The sequence below is a fragment of the Stigmatopora argus genome, chromosome 15 (assembly GCF_051989625.1).
Source record: "Stigmatopora argus isolate UIUO_Sarg chromosome 15, RoL_Sarg_1.0, whole genome shotgun sequence".
In the NCBI taxonomy this organism is placed as follows: domain Eukaryota; kingdom Metazoa; phylum Chordata; class Actinopteri; order Syngnathiformes; family Syngnathidae; genus Stigmatopora; species Stigmatopora argus.
Window position 1 is genome coordinate 2,780,508 of NC_135401.1, and position 18,428 is coordinate 2,798,935.

Here is an 18,428-nt window from a genome sequence, read left to right on the forward strand (position 1 = left end):
TCGATGACCACGTTGATGCTAAGTAATGGCGCAACGCTAGCAAGCAGGGTCTCCTAATATGCGAGAAAATACGGTATTTGTTATTCTTAAGTATCGTGAGTGAATCATGTGGAGCTCCTCCTTCTTCCACCATCTCCAAAGGGGCTGAAGGGGAAGCTGGTGGAGCACCAATACAAACTGCAGCAGGTCCTGGGCGAAGGCAAGCACCTCCTGCTGTGCGTGTGTTGCCCGGCTCTGGAGAATCAACTGGCCGTCCTCGGCGAACGCTGGCTGGACAACACCAACAAGGTCAACAAGGAACTGCAGCACCTGGAGGCCATCCTCAAGCACTGGACCAGGTCAGGGACCCTGGCAGACGCTTAGCGCTCCTCAAACTCCGTCAAAAATTTGACGCCGAAACCAAACGTCCAGGTTGTAAGGTTGTCCTCGCGTCCAGGTATCAGAAGCAGTGCGGCGAGCTGGACCAATGGCTACAGTCCGCTCTGGAACGTCTGGAATTCTGGAACACCCAAGCGGTTCTGGTCCCGCAGGACTTGGAGACCATCCGGGACCACCTCTCCGCCTTCCTGGTGAGGCGGCGGAATCCGGATGGCCTGGCCGGCGCCCCGGCGTTTTCAAACCAGCGCGTTTCCGCAGGAGTTTTGCAAGGAAGCGGAGAGCAAGTCGGAGCTGAAGACCTCCGCCGTCTCCGAGGGCAGCCAGCTCCTGAGGTTGAAGAAGGCCGACACGGTGGCGCTGCGCTCGGACCTGGCCCGCATCGACAATCGCTGGAGCGAACTCTTCACGCGCATGCCGGTGGTGCAAGAGAAGCTTCACCAGGTAGCGTGGACGGCGGCCACTTTTCCGCAGGTTGTTTTCTCATCTGGTTTGGTTCCAGATCCAAATGGAGAAGCTGGCCTCCCATCACGCCTTCTCGGAGCTCTTCAACTGGATCTCGCTGATGGAGAACATCATGGAGGAGGACGAAGAAAACCTCAAGAGCGCCGTGGGATCTCACATGATTCAGGACTGCTTGCAAAAATACAAGGTGGGCGGAGCATAAGGTGGTCGACCTCCGTCAGTAGTCAACAGAAAGCGACCCGAAATCGACAAGAACTGACTAATAATGGGCTATCAACGTTTTTTTTTTTACCTGAAGTGCTTCAGGGTGGATTTAAGCTGCAAGCAGTTGACGGTGGACTACATCAACCAATCGGTGCCGCACTTGAGCGGACGCGACGCGGAGGGCAAGCGGAGCGACAAGACAGATTTTGCCGAGCGTCTGGGCACCATGAACAGACGCTGGCAGATCTTGCAAGGCCGCGTCAACCAGCAGGTGAGCGCCTCCTCCAAAGTCGCCTTCCGTGGCGGACGAAACCCAGGACGCCGTTTCCTCCAGATCCAGTTCCTGGAGAACCTGCTGCAGATGTGGATCGAGTACGAGAGGAGCGTTCAGAGCCTCAAGTCCTGGATGGCGAGTCAAGAAGAACGGCTGAAGAGGAAACACGGGATGGAGGACCTGATTACGGTGCAGAACGCGCTGAAGGAGTGCCAGGTGGGTCTTCCGGATGGCGCCTCAAAGTTTCCGGCCCGAGGTTTAAAGGTGAAACGGATCTTCCAGGAAATGGAGGAGCTTCTGAGGAGCAAAGAAAAGGAACTGGAGCGGGTGGAGGAGCAGGGTTGCGCTCTGGTCCAGAACAAGACCGACGAGGCCTGCGCTATCGTCATGGAGACGCTCCAGGGCGTCAACCACACCTGGGCCAACCTGGACCACCTGGTAGCTTTTTATCTCTCTTCCTTCCGGGCCCAATCGCACACTGAACGCGATCCGTCCGCGCAGATGGTCCAGCTGAAGATCACCCTGACGTCTGCGTCGGACCAGTGGAGCCTTTACAAACGGGCGTCGGAGGAGATCAACGGCTACCTGACGGAGGGACGATATTCCGTGTCCCGCTTCCGTCTCCTCGCCGGTTCTTTAGAGGCCGTCCGGCAGCGGGCGCGAGGCCTACAGGTGGGCCCGCCGGCTTTCCGTCCTCCGACGAGCGTCCGTTCAACCTCGCCGTCCGTCCGTCGGCGCAGACTTTGCGGGAAGAGCTGGAGAAGCAGGAGAGCAGTCTGAGGAAGTTGGCCGCCGTCACCCAGCAGCTGCTGAAAGAGTGTCACCCGTCCGTGTCGGATTCCCTCCGCCGTGCCCTGGACGACGCCAACGCCAGGTTTGGAGCCACAAAACATCTCCAAACGCTTCTCTGGGTGGTTTCTCCTCAAGAACCGCTCGTGGTCCTCCTCAGGTGGTCCGGACTCCTGGAGGAGATATCCGAACGTCTGAGGAGCAGCAAGGCTCTCCAGCAATTGTGGGAAAGCTACGAGGACCTTCTCCGCCAGACCTCCGCCGCCGTCCTGCTCCAGGAGGAGAAAGCCGAGCGGCTGCTGGAGGCGGCCTGCGGCGAGGACGTGGCGGACGAGCACGTGAGCGGCTGGATTCGGAGACGCGACGTGAGGACGCCCCGCTTTCGCGCTTCCGCCGCCGTCTTTTGGGGGAGACGTCGCCAACGGGGCTCTCGCGGGTGCCGCAGGAGGTTCTCCGGTCCCAAGCCCCGGTGGAGGCCTCCCTGCAGGTTCTCCGGGAGCTGGGAGAACAGCTGAAGCAGCAGGTGGACACGCCCAGCGCCTCCGCCATTCAGTCGGACCACCTGGCGCTGGCTCAGCGCCTGGCGGCGGTGGAGCAGGCGCTCAACAGGCAACTCGTCACGCTGCAGGTACGGAAATTGGCCTCTCTCCGATTCTTCTCCGATCATATGGCCGACCTCGAATTTGACGTCCAGACCGGCGTCCTGGACTACGAGACCTTCAACCGGCAGCTGGACGCTTTAGCGGGCTGGGTGGCGGAAGCCCAGGAGGCTCTGGGCGCGCCGGATCCCAACGGCTCTACCGAGACCGCCCTCATCCAAGAACGCATGGGGGATCTCAAGGTTTGCCGCGAACGGGCGGGGGGCCGAGCCCCATCTCGGACGCCAGTGACGGCTAGGTCTTTCTTTGCGCAGCGGCTGATGATGAAATTCAGCGGTGCGGCGCCGGAATTGGAGCGGCTCAACGAACTGGGTTACCGGCTCCCGCTCAACGACGGCGAGATCAAACGCGTGCAGAACCTCAACCGTAACTGGACGGCAGCTTCGGCGCAGACCACTGAGAGATTCAGGTTGGTGACCCCTTAGAGCCCTTAGAACCAGAACCTGGTGGCTGGGATAAGCTCCAGCACCACCCCTCACGAACCTTGTGAGGAAAAGAAAAAGAAAAATCTTTTTTTTTTAAACTGAGTCTAAAGTTGAAGATCGGAGCTCGCCAAGTGCGCTAACGATGCTAACGCGGTGCGTTTGGTCTCCGGCAGCAAACTGCAGTCCTTCCTGCTTCAGCAGCAAACCTTCTTGGAGAAGTGCGAGACGTGGATGGACTTCTTGGTCCAAACGGAGCACAACCTGGCGGTGGAAATCTCCGGCGACTACCAGACTTTGACGGAGCAACAGAAGGCCCACGAGGTCGGTCGCCGCTCCTTTCCCAGCGGAGACCCTTCTCCGTTTTTTAACCCGAGCTTTGGTGGTCACGCAGTTGTTCCAGGCCGAGATGTTCAGTCGCCAGCAGATCCTGCACTCCATCATTAGCGACGGGCAAAAGATGTTGGAACAGGGACAAGTGGACGACAGGTAGGTAGGCCTTGAGTGGGAGGGGCCAATTGATAGACTGAGCCGGTCTTTTCTCTCCTCCCTTGGAAAAAATGGCCACCCCCACAGGAAGGAGTTTAACCTGAAGCTGGCGCTGCTGAGTAACCAGTGGCAGGGCGTGGTGCGCCGCGCGCAGCAGAGGCGGGGCATCATCGACGGCCTGCTCCGCCAATGGCGGCGCTACCGCGAGATGCTGGACAAGCTGCGCAAGTGGCTCCTGGACGTGGAGCCGCAGGCCGAGGGTCTTCGCCCCGGGACCGCCGTCCCTCTGCAGCGAGCCCGTGCCATGCTGGACGCCGTCCAGGTGAGATCGCCGCCGATGTTGGACCGTTTACGGTTCGCTCCCAATGACCCTCGGGGCCACTTTTGGCATCGCAGCTGAAGGAGAAAGTAGTGCAGCGGCAGCAGGGCAGCTACATCCTGACGGTGGAGGCCGGCAGACAGCTGTTGCTGTCGGCCGACGGACCGGCCGAGGCGGCGCTGCGGGCCGAGCTGACCGACGTCCAGCGGCGTTGGAAGCGGGCCGCCGGCTGCCTTGAGGAAAGCAGGAAGGAGCTGGCCGCCCTTTTGAAGGTAGCTCGAGTTTTCTTCCGCAAAAACTGGCCACGGGTCGGGGTTTTCCCCCGGAAGCGACCAAAAGCTGGACCGTTGCTCTTCCAGGACTGGGAGCGCTGCGACAAAGGCATCGGAGCGTCGCTGGAGAAGCTGCGGGCCTTCAAACGGCAACTGGCTCAGCCTCTGCCCGAACACCACGACGAGCTGCAGGATCAGCTGATGCGTTGCAAGGTGCGCCGGCCTCCTTCTAACTACACCTTTTATTTTTTACACAAAACGTGATCAACTCATGCAAGAATTCAAAATGCCAAAATAACAAGGCATTACCACCAGGAAGTGACTGAAAATCAACTAGAAGGAAATCAACTCTGAATGACAATTAGACCTTCCAAGGCTTATCTGGCGGCCATCTTGGGTAGGGCAACTAAATATAAATCCACCCTTTTCTACTTCAGGACCTGGAGGGCGCCCTCGAAGGCTGGACCGCCGATTTGTCCCACCTGAGCGTCCTGAGAGAGTCGCTGTCTCGCCACATCAGCGCCGAGGACCTGTGCGTGTTGCGGGAGCGAATGGAGCTGCTGCACCGCACCTGGGAGCAAATCTGTCACCAGGTAAGCGCGCCAGGAACACGACTAGAAGCTCGTTTATTAACAATTTATGAACGAATGGGGGGAAAAAAACTCAAATGTCATGAAAATCTAGAAGATGAATTCAAAATAAAAATGTTAAAACTATAAATATACTCGAATGTAAAAAAGGAATTGACGAATATTTTTGTCCCATTTTCTGTTGTATAATTCACAAATGTAAAAAAAAAATCTTTACATTATAGAGGCTTTCTAGAGGATTTCCTCTTTCGATTTTGAGCAGAATGCTTGCACCCGATCGAGTGACACAGGAAATGCAAGCGCCAGTTTGACTTTTGCGGGCGGCTTCCTCTCTCCGCAGCTGTCTCTTCGCGGGCGGCAGGTGTCTGAAAAGTTGAACGAGTGGAGCGTCTTCGGTGACAAGTACAAGGAGCTGTGCGAGTGGCTGGCCGCCACGGAGGCCAAAGTCTCGCAGAACGGCGACGTCAGCATCGAGGAGATGATCCAGAGGCTGCGCAAGGTGGCTTTTTCCACTTCAACTTAACCGCCATGCTAATTTGTGTTCAATTGGAATCATGCTAGTACTTTTAGGCCATCAAATGTTTAGTTGCCAATGAGAAAGAGCCAAAACGTAGCAAAAATAGTCGAGAAATGACGATGACTTGGACTTTTTCACCTCACTTCATATTGGGGTCATTTCCAGTCGATTTTCTTCTTTTTAAAAAAAACATCGATGGTCAGGACTATCAGGAGGAGATTTCAGTCGCCGAAGAGAACAAGGTTCAACTCCGGCGGCTCGGGGAGCGTCTGGCCCGAGCCAGCCGCCCCAACAAGGCTGGCGAGATCCAACACAAGCTGGGCAAAGTGGACGAGCGCTGGCGCCACCTCCTGGACCTGATCGGAGCCAGGTAATGAGAGGTAGCGGTGGCGGTCGCGGTCGGCCTCGCCGCTAACCTACGTGGCGGGCAGGGAGAAGAAACTGCGGGAAACCCTGGTGGCCGTGCAGCAGCTGGACAAGAACATGAGCGAACTGCGCACGTGGCTGGCCGGCGCCGAGGCCGAGCTCTCCCGGCCCGTGGCCTACGACTCCTGCGACTTCCAAGACATTCAACGCAAACTCCAGCTTCAGCAGGTGACGAACGTGACTCTCTTTGAAATGTCTTTCCGCAAACATGCTGGTGCTCAGCGCATCGACTTTGATGGGAAAGTTGCCCTGACCAATACGGCTGCCCCGAGGCCATTGCGGTGGAAAGTGTTTCCGTGCTTTCTCCACGAATTGAAATGGGCCCATCACGAGTAGATGTTGGAAAAAAATTTAATGTCAAATGTCAATGCATTGTAGTTTGCCCCTATTAACATGGCAGCCATTTTGTGAGGTTTCTCCATTTGCTCATTTGCTCTCAACCCTCCCCTCCAACGTGTTTGTTTGTTTTGTTATTTTTCTGACAAAGGAGCTTCAGAGCGACATCGAGAAGCACAGCACCGGCGTGGCGTCGGTCCTGAACCTGTGCCAGGTCCTGCTGCACGACTGCGACGCCTGCTCCACCGACGCCGAGTCCGACTCCATCCAGCGAGCCACGCGCAGCCTGGACCGTCGATGGAGGAGCATCTGCGCCTCTTCCGTCGAAAGGAGGCTCAAGTACGAGGCCTCGTCCGGGTCCGGTCTACCGGCGGCCATTTTAGCCCGGCGCTTCCGTCTGACCGGCGCAGGATCGAGGAGACGTGGCGTTTGTGGCAGAAATTCCTGGAGGACTTTTGGCACATGGACGAGTGGCTGTCGGCTTCCGAAAAGACGGCCGCGCTGCCCAATTCCTCGGCTGTTCTGTACACTGAAGCCAAGGAAGAACTCAAGAAATTTGAGGTAACGAAGCATTTGGAATTTGCGTTGAGGCGATAGCGATTTGGCTCGCGTGAACGAGATGGCGTCGGACGAAAGGACCGGACGGATCCGTTTGAAGACGACCCGCGCGCCCGTTTGCTTTGCTTTTGCAGACCTTCCAGCGGCAGGTCCACGAGAACCTGACCCAGCTGGAGCTCCTGAACAAGCAGTACCGGCGGCTGGCCCGAGAGAACCGCACGGACGCCGGCGACGCCCTGAAGGAGATGGCTCACGCCGCCAACCGGCGCTGGGACGAGCTGCAGAAGCGGGTGGCGGCCATCATCCGCCGCCTCAAGGTAAACGCCCGGCCATCCGCTCGCCGAGGTCTCCCGCACCGGCACACACCCTGACGACGGCGTCTCTTCCCTCCTCCCTTAGCACTTCATCGGGCAGAGGGAGGAGTTTGAGACGGCCAGGGACGGCATTCTGGTGTGGTTGACCGAGATGGACCTGCAGCTCACCAACATCGAGCACTTCTCCGAGTGTGACATCCAGGCCAAAATTAAACAGCTCAAGGTCCGTTTTCAAAATATTTGGACAAAAATGATGAGCAATTCTTCGACAATGGCTAGAATCATATTGAAAAAAAACAACATGAAATAGTTGCCCTTTCCAAAGTCGTAAATCCTGACAAACGACAAGTCTGTTCCTTTTTGACCTCTGCGCCGCAGTCGTTCCAGCAGGAGATCTCGCTGACGGCGGCCAAGATCGAGAGCATCTTCCGGCGGGGACGGGCGCTGCTGGAGAAGAGCGAGCCGCTGGACGCCGCCGTCATCGAGGAGGAGCTGGAGGAGCTCCGGCGCTACCGACGCGAGGTCTTCGGCCGGGTCCGTCGATACTACAAGAAGCTGGTCCGCCTGCCCGTGAGTGCCGAGCCAAAAAATAAAAACACCCGCCGTCAGAAACATGCCGACGTCACTCACGCCTGGTCCACCGCAGCTGGCCGAGGACGCCGATGGCGAGGCGTCGCCGTCGGATCGCGAGGCGGACGAGGGGGGCGGCTGGCCGTCGGGCGAGCATCCCGCCTGGGGCGACGGTTCGCCCTCCTCGGCCCCGCCCTCCTCACCCCCGCCGTCCTCGGGACGCTCACGGCCCGCCGAGCGCTCGGGCCGCGACACGCCGGCCAGCGTGGACTCCATCCCCTTGGAGTGGGACCACGACTACGACCTCAGCCGCGGCCCGGAGAGGAGCGACGAAAGCCACTTCCCGCCGCGCCCCGCCTCCGTCTTGTCAGGTGCGTGTCGGCGGGGATGCGGAAAATTTCCCCCAAATTCCCAAAATTCAAATGAGTTCAGGTAGATTTTTCGAAAAGCAGTTCCCACGTGGAAGGCTGGGAAAAGAAACTCATAAAAAAACTACTTATTGTAAAAGTAGAACCTTGAAAATGGAAGTAAAATGAGTAATTTAGGGGTTGAAGTCTTGAAAATACCTCAAAATTGATCTAAACTGAAATGAACAAGTCCAACTAAAGAGTACTAAGTTACTTTTGTGTAACAGCCTTGGCAAAAAAACTAACCTAACCCTGCAAAATAAAATGTTCCCATTTATCCATAGGGGAGGCGGCCATGTCAGACTCGCCAACACCACCCGCCGCCGCCGCCGTCGATCTGGATACCTCCTACATGGGATACGTAGGTTCTTTAAAAAAAAAAATCACATTTCATTTTATTGGCTCGGATTAACAATCCAAACAAACCCTTAATGTCTTGTTTTTGTCCTGTATTTTTAATGGATTATTTATATACAGTGGTACCTTTAAAAAACAAATTTGTTGCAAAAGGGATTTTGTAACAATACGACCCCTGAAACCTGTTAAAAAAAATACCAATTTTGTGCCAAATATTGAGAAACAGACAAAAAAAGATGAATTTGCCTCAGATGAGACTCCTGGGCGAGTGTCGCGGCAACATCGACGTGGTGAGGAAGATGGGCCACGAGCTCAAAGAGGAAGAGGACGCCGCCTCCGGATTGGCCAATCCCGCCTGCTCCGAATCCCAAGCGTCCGGTGAGCCACGCCCCTTCCTCAATGTCAAACTCATTCCATCACGGCCCGTTCACTCAGTTTTTGTTCTCGTGGATGCCAACGTCAAAGTCCTGCTCCTCTGTTATTGGTCAAGCTATCGTCTTGAAAGCGGCGGCTAGCTACGTAGCACGAGACCCAATTATTTTCATGTCTTGGTCTGAAAGCCGGTCGGGCTTTTGTTTTGTTTTTGCGGCAGGGGTGATCGAGCGCTGGGAGCTCCTGCAGGCCCGGGACCTGAGCGAGGAGTTCCGCGGCAAGCAGAACCGCCAGCGGCGCCGCCAGCTGGCCGCCGACCTGGACCACGTCTTCTCCTGGCTCTCGGAGGCGGCCGACGAGCTGGAGCGCCAGCGGAGGCTGGACCCGGGTGCCGACGTCCAGACCCTCCGCTTCCGCATCAAGAAGCTGAAGGTGAGAGCGCCCCAGCGGCGACGGCGATGGCGATCCTCATAAAAAGAGCGCTCGCCGTCCGTCCAGGAGCTCCAGCGTGCCTGGGACGAGCGCAAGGGCGCCGTGCTGTCCGTCAACCTCTGCGGCGCCGAGCTGGCGCGCTCGGAGACCACGGAGCAGTCCGGGGAGCTGCGGGCCAAACTCAAAGACGTGAACAACCGCTGGGACCAGATGGCCGCCTCCTTGGACGAGTGGAGGTCCTCGTTGCAGGGAGCTCTCATGCAGTGTCAGGTGGGCCCCATTCAGCCTCTGTACTTTCCAAGCCTTTAAATAGACATTTTTCCTCCATCCGTGAATAAAAATGAGATAAATACAAAGATTTTAGCCCAGAGGGTCTGTCGAAAACTAATGACGTCATTGACCGTGAACAGGACTTCCACGAGATGAGTCACGGCCTCCTGCTGTGGTTGGAGAACATCGACCGCAGGCGCAACCAGCTTCTCCCCGTCGATCCCGTCCGGGACAGCGACGCTCTGCGGGAGCAACACAAGGCGCTAGCGGTAGGCTCTCCGTCCTTATCCCATCCGTTCACCTTTATAGATGGTTACAAAGATATCACCAATGAGAGCAAAATGGTGATCCAACCCTCTTTTGTAATAATGGCGACGTGACTCCTTCAGCAAATCCGCCAGGAGCTGCTGGACTCCCAGCGGAAGGTTTCCACCCTGCAGGACATGTCGCTGCAGTTGCTGGTCAACTCGCAGGGCGGCGACTGCCTGGAGGCCAAGGAGAAGGTCCACGTCATCGGAAACCGCCTGAAGATGCTGCTCAAGGAGGTCACCCGGGACATGAGGGAGCTGGCCGTCGTCCTGGACCTCGGCGGCAGTCAGCAGGTGCTAAGCCAGAAACGGACGTGAAGACAAATTGGGAAGGTTTTAGTCAGAAGTAGCCACAGAAAACAAATGGCGGCTTGTCTGTTTCTTCTTCTTGGCGGACCGCGGTTGGGTTTCGATCTGACGTGTCGTTCCTCCGCCGCAGGATCTGTCGTCTTGGTCTTCGGCGGACGATTTGGACAGCGGGTCCGGCTCGCTGAGCCCGGCCTCGGGGAGGAGCACCCCGAGCCGCCGCCGATCGGTCAGTAACTTCTTCCTATGCTTTCTAGAACTGTTGCAAACCCATTCCTTCTAAAATTTGTTTTTTTTAATACCGACAATTATCTGACTTCAAAAGGAAAAAGAGGAGTTTATTCCATTTGCTCATTCATTCCATTTTTAGATGATTTATTCTTTTTTCATTCAAGATATTTTGCTTCACTTGCCCCCCAAACATAAATCTGAGTTTAAAGATTTGCTAGAATTCTCAATAGGTCCAAATGCTTTATGTGCACAAATAGGTGGAAAACGGCGACGTTTTCAAAGGCTTCCGAAGATGGCCCCCTCATGCCGAGTGCTTGTTTTTGTTTCATTTCTGCGGTCGGTGGCTTCCGTCTCGACTGAAATTTTTCTTTTATACCTCCTCTGCCCCCATTCTTCCATGCCCCGCCCCCTTCTGCCAACCCCACCCATCCATCCGTTCATTGCAAACAGCGGCGGGGCAAACGTAACGTGTCACGGCGTGGAGGTCCCGTGAACGTGAACATTCCGCAGCAAAGGTACACAGTCACTCCCCCCCCCCCGTTAGCTAGCGAGCTAGCTGGCTAGCTGGAAGCACACCCTGGTGATGGAAGTCGGACGGCAGCTTTAAAATAATAATAATAATAATAATATATATCATATGTGAAAAATTAGTCCTGAATGCCCTTAAGAAATAAAATTTATCAAAATGTAAACACATTCCCTTAAAATTAATTACAAAACAAGAGAAATACTTATTTTTTATTCATTCAAAACATAAGTGGAACATTCTCCTTATTTATATTTAATTTAATCAATAAGTATCCACTTTTTTTACTTTAAAAAAAATCAACACTTTTTTTCCAATTTTGGATTTCATTTAAAAACAAGAAATAAAAAGATATGTTATTGTTAAAATACTAGTGGCAAATATATGAATGTAAGTATATTACTACTTCTTTTTTTCAATGTTTTCTAGTTTAAAAAAAAAAGAAAAACAAAGAAGCGACTTCTTTCATCATCTTTCCGCCAGCCCGATTCCTCTTTCCTGTTTTGGAACACCTAACGCTAGCTAATTAGCAAGCAGCGGATTGGCCCTCCCAATTCTCTCTTTGTAGCTAACAAGAACGCCACGCCACTAGTGGGCGCACTTCCTCCCCTCCCTCCTTCACGCCCCTTGATTTCTCTTTCTAATCCGCCCTTCAAATGTCTGCAATGAACAGCGCAAAAGGCCGCTCTCTTTCTCTCTCTTTCTTCGGATCTGGCTCTCCGTTTTGGCTCTCGTTTGGGTTTCACCACGTGCTCGTCTTTGAGATCCAGCACTCATTTCACCTCTTTGTTTCTTCAATCGGCCTTTCACGTCTCGCTGGGTCAAGTAAATCTGCTCGAGTCGGGTTTTCATTTTTAACACTGTTTTTTTTTTTTTTCGGTGGCAAAATCTAGCATCAAAATTCTGCCCCAAAAAAATCTGTGGGAAAAGTTCTGTCCCCAAAAATGGAATTGCAAAAAAATTCTGTCCTAAAAAAGGTGGCCACAAAAAATCTCTTGCTAAATAATTTATTTTACAAAAAATGCAGTTGCCAAAAATAAAATCAATGGGGCTGAATTTTGACCCTGAAAAAAAAGATATTAAGACTTGAATGCTGATTAAAACAGTGTTAGAAATTCAAAATCCTATAACACAGAACAACAAAACATTTCTTCTTCTGTGGTGTTCAGCAAACCTTTTGCACCCCCCTCCCCCTTTCGACCATGCACCATTTACCAGGACCCCCATCTATACATTCTTGTCCTATTTAATTCCTGCTCTTTCTTGCAAAACACCAACATTTTTTTTTAGCATTACTGAGAGCGAATGACGACGGATGCCCAATCTGGCGGCGTCCAATCATCCTTCCTCTGTGAATTTCAATGACATTATCCCTTGCTGACATCCAATCCATTTGAAGCGCTTCAAATGAATTGGACGTCACTTCCAGCCAATGAGTTAGTTTGTCATGAAATGCATTAATAGTCATTTGATGTATGTAAACAATTGAACTATTTTGAGATATTTAATGTCGACGTTGCTAATGTGAGGAAAAGATGGCGTTGACGTGGTTGTGATGGCAGGTGTCGCAGCGGCGCTGGGTGCGCTTCCTCCCCTTCTGAAGCGGCGCCGGGCGGCCCTTCCTTGGCACGCCGCGTCCTGCGGGTGGCGCTGCCCCTGCAGCTGGCGCTCCTGCTCCTGGTGCTGCTGGCCTTCCTGCTGCCCCCGTCCGAGGCCGACTACTGCGTGCAGTCCAACAACTTGGCTCACTCCTTCTACCCCACGCTGAGCTACACCAACGGGCCGCCGCCCGTCTAGTCCACGGTAGGCGGGGCTTGGGAAGAGCCGGAAAAAAGCCAGCGGCCTTTAAAAAAAAACGTTGGCGTTAGAAGCGACAAAAATGGGACTCGTTAAAGGACTGCTTCAATTACCCCTCCCAAAAAAATCATCACGCATTCCGGGGGGGCTTAAGACACGCCCTCCACGTGATGTCATCCGTCGTATTGAGGAATAGCTCATAGTGTACACACATCAACAACAACACAACACGAGGGGCAGCTTAATAATAATATTGCTTGCAATATATCAAAGGTGTTAACCTATTGTCTGCCATTAATCATGCTAGATTTCACATCTGTTTGAAGCGTGAGCGACTCCTGAAAAATAAAAGCACCCAAGCCAATGGCCGAGACGCCTCGTCATCATACTTAGTAAAGCTGACATATTGTAGACCTGCATGGAGTCCCTCCTCTCATTCCGCTACCCGTCCTACTTATGTGCGGCCTGTCGGCCATTTTGAAACACAAACTACACGCGCTACGGTCATTCGCACTGTGATTTCTGTCTTCCTCGGCCTTTCATCGATGACTAGAAATGTTATGTTGGCAAAAAAGAGGTCATGTTTTCATTTGGTGGCCCACGCAAAATGATAAGATGGTCCCCGTGCCACATTTTTGACACCACTGGTCTCAGACAAAGCGCTAAAAAAATCATCTCCATTTTCCGGTATCTGTTGTGGTTTGCAATTAAATATGGCCGACAGGATAGCTACATAACGACGCCCACCTCCCGACGGCACCCATTTTTAAACGTGCGCGGCGAAATTATTTTTCAAGAGCCTCATCATCGGAACAAAGTTTGCCGTTTTATTTTTTCAACGTATGAACTATTATGGAACCAGATAGAAACTATTGTATTTTTTGGTATGCTTGTTTAATAATTAACCAAGTGAAAATGATGTGTATATCGTGTGTATATCATGGTTATGACAAATGTATATGCGAGCTGCAGAAACAATGAATGCCAAGCCAAATCTCAATTTTGAGGCGTGTATGTGGTTGGATTTGACTCTGGTTTCTCTTTCCCAAAATTAAAAAAAACAGCTGAGCCCAAACTTTGCTGTTTTTTTTTATTATAAGTCATATTATTGTATTGTTGTTTGTATTTTTTTATGTTTCTGACATGTTTCTGTTTATCGCTAGTAGACGTCAATTGCAGCCAAAGAGTTAAACAGAATCTACACCAATTGCGTCGTAGCTGAACATGGGACTGCAAGTCGCTTGTCAGTGACGTCAGCATAAACCGGAACGAGGCAAGTTACATGAGTTGATAGTATAAATAACTGGCGGCCATTTTGCATCAGAAAACCTGCATTGCTGGAGACGTAAGGTTTGCTATTTTCACTACTAAAATGTCTTTTACGCAGAATTATTCTCATTTACAAAGTGTTTTGTATACAACAAGGCTTCTTTAATGTGTCTATAGTTCCAGGTAAAAAAGTTACAATGATTTATAAATATGCAGTACATTTCATTTATGTTTGATATTGATGGGCAAGCCATTTTTTAAAGATGGCCGACAAGTGACGACGTCTGTCGCCGATAGCTCACAGCGCGCATGAGACACCCATCCAGAACGTCTAGCTTTTTATGAAACTTTATTGACAAAACAATATGACATTAACCTTTCCAGGTGCTCCTTTTTGACAACCGGAGTTGAAAATTGACCAAGTGTTAGCTTCTGTCTTTTGTTTTTTAGTCTCCTTCGTCATGGTTTAATCCACCGCTACTCGTCATACATCAGGTAAGGAACCGAGCATCTTCTACCATACTCGTTTTTTCATATCATGCTTAGCTGTTCCCTATATCGTAATTTGGGGGCTTTTCTTGACTACCAAACAATGCGAAAACATGCACGTGCGCGAGTTATGGTTTCCAATTCCGAATGGCTGAGCTAAAGTGAGATGATTAACGAAGCAATGTTGCTAAAAAAATACACTTTTTGCTTGACACGCACAGTAACTCGTTGCATTTTAACCTTTTGCAACACTCAAACCAAGAAAGCCGACCAACAACCCATTTTTCCTCTTCTAAACGGCTTAAAATGAATTAAGTCGTTAGGCTGCACTCCGCGTGATTGGACGTTTCTCGCTGTCAATGGCAGACAGCACGATGATGTATAAAATGAGCCTCATACATAGGGAACTCATTTAAAGATGATAATTTGTTTGTAAAACAATTAGGGTATTATTGATGGCCTGAACTAGAATTGATTTCACATGGAAATGCCTGGAAAACAAACAGGAAGACACCCAGCATTGACTTAAGTTCAAAATAAATAACATGTAAATGTCCCAAAGCAACAGGAAGTGGCTATGCATTGGGCCCAAAAAAGAGCTAAAATGAATAAGAACACACCCAGAAATCAAGTAAAATCCCTCAAATCAACTATAAATGAGCCAGAAATAACCCAAAATGGACAGGACGTCACTCCAATATGCTAGAAGGTGACCCGTTTCAACAGGAATTCACTGGGAAATACCCATAACCAAACTCAAAGTCACCCAAAATTGGCCTAAAATCACTTGAAATGAACAGGAAGTCGCATGGAATGCTCCAAAATAAAAGGGAAGTGACCACAATTAATATTTCAAGTTTTTTAAACAATTTTTGCATGTGTTTGTGTCCTAGGTAGCGGCCCGGGAGTTAACCATGCTTCCGCGCGCTTGCCGGGTCTGGTCCACCTGGCCCGCCATTTTCCGGCGCCCTCCGCTCCCTCCCGGACTGTCAACGTCGCCGTCTCCGAAGGCGTTTCCGGGTCCCGGCCGCGCCCTCTCGCCAGGTCTCCGCCAGGCGTCCAACCTGGTCACGTCGGTCCTAAAGCCCGCTTTCAAAGCTCCGGCGCCCCCCGCGAAGCGAGTTCCCAAAGGGCCCAGGACCAAGCAACCTTCCAGAAGTAATCTGCCGTCCCAGAGTCAAGACGCGGTGAGTGCGGCACCCTCTCCTCGATTTTTCTTTCCCCCCCGTCACGTCACGCCCATGTGGTCTTTTTAGGACATGATGCAATGCATGGCCTTCGCCACGGCGGATCAGTACAATCTGCCCACGCTGGCCGTGGACCTGACGCGCCACGGCTTCCGGGAAGTCGACTTCCCTCGAGGTGAGTACCTGTGAAACTCACTCACTCACTCGCCGCCATTGACGGCACCAGACGTCCAATGTTCAGTGGGTGTGGCCAAGGCAGCTGACAAAGACGAATTAGGATATAATTGAATTATGATGACTTTTCTGTCTTGTCTTTTGTTTTTTTTAGGTGTGTTTCTGTCCAAAATATGCTCTGCTAATATTGTTTTTGTTGTTGTTGTTGTTTTTTAGATGCCTCCAACGTGTTGGTCATAAGTTCGGACATGAGCGCCAAAGCGGATGACGCTTCTCTCATCTTTTTCTTCAGGTGGACTTGATACAAAATTGCAAAGGGTTCATGATAATAACGATAATGTTCTTGTTTTTAAGTCAGCAAATGATGGAAATGTTCTTCCTGTGCATGTGGAGGGGAGGAGTCATGTTTGTCCTTTCATAAATCCTTCATAAATTAATTTTCAGGGAAGGATCGGTCGTTTTCTGGAACGCGGAAGACAAATCGGTGAGGAAACGCCCTTTTCATTCACGTCATATGAAAAAAAAACATCTCATTCCGTAGGTGTTTTTTTAGTTTGATTTCTGCATCTCTTAAAATAACGAGCTCAATATTTGAATCATTTCATGATTGATGACTTGATTCCAATGTGCATGCTATGATTTTGATGGGGAGGCTGACCCTACCAATATGGCTGCCACCCTGCATCCAAATATTTTTTGTCGCTCAGCTGAAGAAGGTGCTGCGGATATTGGAGCGTCACGAGAGCCAGGCGTACGAAGTGGCCTTGGTCCACTGGGAAAACGAGGAGATCAACTACACGTACGGCGAGTGAGTCTGTCCCCGTCTCGGGAGGTTTTCTGAGGCGACCTTTGTAACCGTGGCGACTTCCTCCGCATAGGGGAAACACCAAACTGGAGCGGGGAAACTTCATCTTGAGCAAGAACCTGGAGGGGCCAGACCTGGTTCTGCAGAAGTTCGCCTTCTCCAACGCGCTGTGTTTGTCAGGTGGGAAGGCCGCTCGACGGACGTAGATGTCCAATTTGGCGCCGATGTCTTGACTTGACGTGCCGTTTCCGGATTCTTTTTCTTCCAGTCAAGTTGGCCATTTGGGAGGTGTCGCTGGACGACTTTGTGGAGTCCATTCAGTCCATCCCCGAAGTACTCGGGCACTCATCGTCCATTTGGACCGCGAGCGAGCGCCTCGTTTATTTGGACTTTTTTTTTTTTTTTAGGCCCTCAAGTCACGCGCAAGAGTCAAGTTGTCCTCGGCGGACGTCATGCAGAAGATCGGCCAGCTCTTCACCTTGAGGTAAACCTCATCTTTCTGTTCCTTCCTACGGATTGGACGTCTACTGCCGTCGATGGCGGACCAGATTTTGGTCCTGGTGGATAGATGACCCCTCCCGCCCAGTTAGTTTCCAATCCATTTAAAGCAGGGGTGTCAGACTCGGGTTGGTTCGCGAGCCGCTTTAACGTCAATTCGATTTCACGTGGGCCGGACCATTTCAGATACAATATTTAGATTTTTTTTAATGAACTGGATTAAAAGGCCTGAATATTCCATTTTTATAGCTCTAAAACAATGTTTATTTTAGCTTTTTTTTTAAATATTTTTAGATTTTACAAAATTATTTTTGAACTAAAAACACCGAAAAAAAGTGATTAAAAGATGACAATTATTGATTTAAAAGGGGGAAAATCAGGAAATTTAATAGACATCTATACTCTTCATTTTAATTTGATCCTAAAACAGAAAGTCGGCACTCATGATTTACTTTCCCGGGCCAGATTTGAGCCCCGGGCCGCCACTTTGACACATGTGATTTAAAGCTTATTGTGGGAATGCTTGGTTGGGCTAGCTAGCAAGTTCAGCTGGCCGGGAGCTAGCTTAGGCTAAGCTAGCAAGGCTAGCGAGTATTTCCAGCCAGCGCTAATAAAGGACGGATTCGGTTGCAGGCATTGCATCAACCTGAGTTCGGACCTCCTGCTCACGCCCGATTTTTACTGGGACCGCGAGAACCTGGAGAAGATCTATGACAAGACCTGCCAGTTCCTCAGCATCAACCGGAGGGTCAAGGTCGGCCCACTCGTCACGCCGTCGGCATTGAGCCGGCGTTGAGACGTCGCCCGTCCAGGTGGTGAACGAGAAGCTGGAGCACTGCACGCAGCTGACCGACCTGATGAGAAGTCACCTGAGCGATAAGCACAGTTTGAGGCTGGAGTGGATGATCGTCATCCTCATCACCATCGAAGTGAGAGCCGACAAATTTGCGCATTTTCATATTACTGCTTGTCTTACTTAAAAAAAGGGCTTGATTCAAATCATTCGATTTATTTTTCCACCTCTTTGAACATCATTTGGCATATTATTTGACATTTTCTATTTGGTGGCAGGTGTTGTTCGAAGTGGTGCGAATGATCTGGTGAGCTGAAGCTGGATGGAGGCGGAGTCGGAATTGGCGAGCGGCTTCTCCAGGTTTGACCATGACCAAAATAGCCGTTAGCGCTGATTTTTCTTGGCTAGCGTATGAAAAAAAAACTACAGACGCGCCATTTTCCCCCTCGACGTCAGTCGGACATTTTTAGGATGCGAAATGTGATTGTCGTTACAAACTTGTTCAATAAAATGTTCATGTGAAGGTCAAAAAAATTGGACGCAGATGCACGCTCTATTGGTCCGTAAACTCCGGCGTTGACTTCAAGCCCGTAAATTCGCCACTCAGGTTGTTTTTGTTCTTGTGAAT

The 18,428-nt window shown here is 51.3% G+C and overlaps 2 protein-coding genes across 6 annotated transcripts in view; both read left to right on the top strand.

Moving 5' to 3' along the window:
* syne1b (spectrin repeat containing, nuclear envelope 1b) overlaps nt 1–13,660 on the top strand; it is a 51,224-nt gene extending 37,564 nt beyond the window's left edge. The window contains exons 107-143 of the mRNA XM_077620530.1: nt 142–338; nt 437–569; nt 637–819; nt 878–1,027; nt 1,139–1,315; nt 1,379–1,534; nt 1,601–1,756; nt 1,820–1,990; nt 2,059–2,192; nt 2,268–2,472; nt 2,553–2,735; nt 2,802–2,948; nt 3,021–3,175; nt 3,365–3,512; nt 3,583–3,677; nt 3,765–3,999; nt 4,074–4,268; nt 4,356–4,481; nt 4,706–4,861; nt 5,199–5,357; nt 5,579–5,745; nt 5,807–5,969; nt 6,289–6,476; nt 6,548–6,698; nt 6,830–7,012; nt 7,095–7,232; nt 7,388–7,579; nt 7,656–7,950; nt 8,271–8,347; nt 8,595–8,721; nt 8,936–9,147; nt 9,214–9,417; nt 9,558–9,686; nt 9,807–10,019; nt 10,165–10,260; nt 10,713–10,777; nt 12,351–13,660. Of these exons, the coding sequence (XP_077476656.1) occupies nt 142–338; nt 437–569; nt 637–819; nt 878–1,027; nt 1,139–1,315; nt 1,379–1,534; nt 1,601–1,756; nt 1,820–1,990; nt 2,059–2,192; nt 2,268–2,472; nt 2,553–2,735; nt 2,802–2,948; nt 3,021–3,175; nt 3,365–3,512; nt 3,583–3,677; nt 3,765–3,999; nt 4,074–4,268; nt 4,356–4,481; nt 4,706–4,861; nt 5,199–5,357; nt 5,579–5,745; nt 5,807–5,969; nt 6,289–6,476; nt 6,548–6,698; nt 6,830–7,012; nt 7,095–7,232; nt 7,388–7,579; nt 7,656–7,950; nt 8,271–8,347; nt 8,595–8,721; nt 8,936–9,147; nt 9,214–9,417; nt 9,558–9,686; nt 9,807–10,019; nt 10,165–10,260; nt 10,713–10,777; nt 12,351–12,585 (6,096 nt within the window). The 3' untranslated portion in view covers nt 12,586–13,660. The remainder of the gene's footprint in view (nt 1–141; nt 339–436; nt 570–636; nt 820–877; nt 1,028–1,138; nt 1,316–1,378; nt 1,535–1,600; nt 1,757–1,819; nt 1,991–2,058; nt 2,193–2,267; nt 2,473–2,552; nt 2,736–2,801; nt 2,949–3,020; nt 3,176–3,364; nt 3,513–3,582; nt 3,678–3,764; nt 4,000–4,073; nt 4,269–4,355; nt 4,482–4,705; nt 4,862–5,198; nt 5,358–5,578; nt 5,746–5,806; nt 5,970–6,288; nt 6,477–6,547; nt 6,699–6,829; nt 7,013–7,094; nt 7,233–7,387; nt 7,580–7,655; nt 7,951–8,270; nt 8,348–8,594; nt 8,722–8,935; nt 9,148–9,213; nt 9,418–9,557; nt 9,687–9,806; nt 10,020–10,164; nt 10,261–10,712; nt 10,778–12,350) is intronic.
* A 449-nt stretch (nt 13,661–14,109) lies between these two features.
* The window catches only part of rmnd1 (required for meiotic nuclear division 1 homolog), a 48,706-nt gene continuing 44,387 nt past the window's right edge, over nt 14,110–18,428 (top strand). The window contains exons 1-13 of one of the 5 annotated variants that reach the window (XM_077621813.1): nt 14,132–14,238; nt 14,305–14,349; nt 15,237–15,530; nt 15,600–15,705; nt 15,921–15,996; nt 16,149–16,188; nt 16,412–16,512; nt 16,583–16,689; nt 16,778–16,842; nt 16,917–16,993; nt 17,641–17,761; nt 17,820–17,936; nt 18,079–18,323. In XM_077621813.1, the coding sequence (XP_077477939.1) occupies nt 15,258–15,530; nt 15,600–15,705; nt 15,921–15,996; nt 16,149–16,188; nt 16,412–16,512; nt 16,583–16,689; nt 16,778–16,842; nt 16,917–16,993; nt 17,641–17,761; nt 17,820–17,936; nt 18,079–18,111 (1,116 nt within the window). In that variant the 5' untranslated portion in view covers nt 14,132–14,238; nt 14,305–14,349; nt 15,237–15,257 and the 3' untranslated portion in view covers nt 18,112–18,323. Of the gene's footprint in view, nt 14,350–15,236; nt 15,531–15,599; nt 15,706–15,920; nt 15,997–16,148; nt 16,189–16,411; nt 16,513–16,582; nt 16,690–16,777; nt 16,843–16,916; nt 16,994–17,640; nt 17,762–17,819; nt 17,937–18,078; nt 18,324–18,428 lie in introns of those variants that run through there. The other 4 variants (XM_077621815.1, XM_077621811.1, XM_077621810.1 and 1 more) reach the window with 4 other exon arrangements.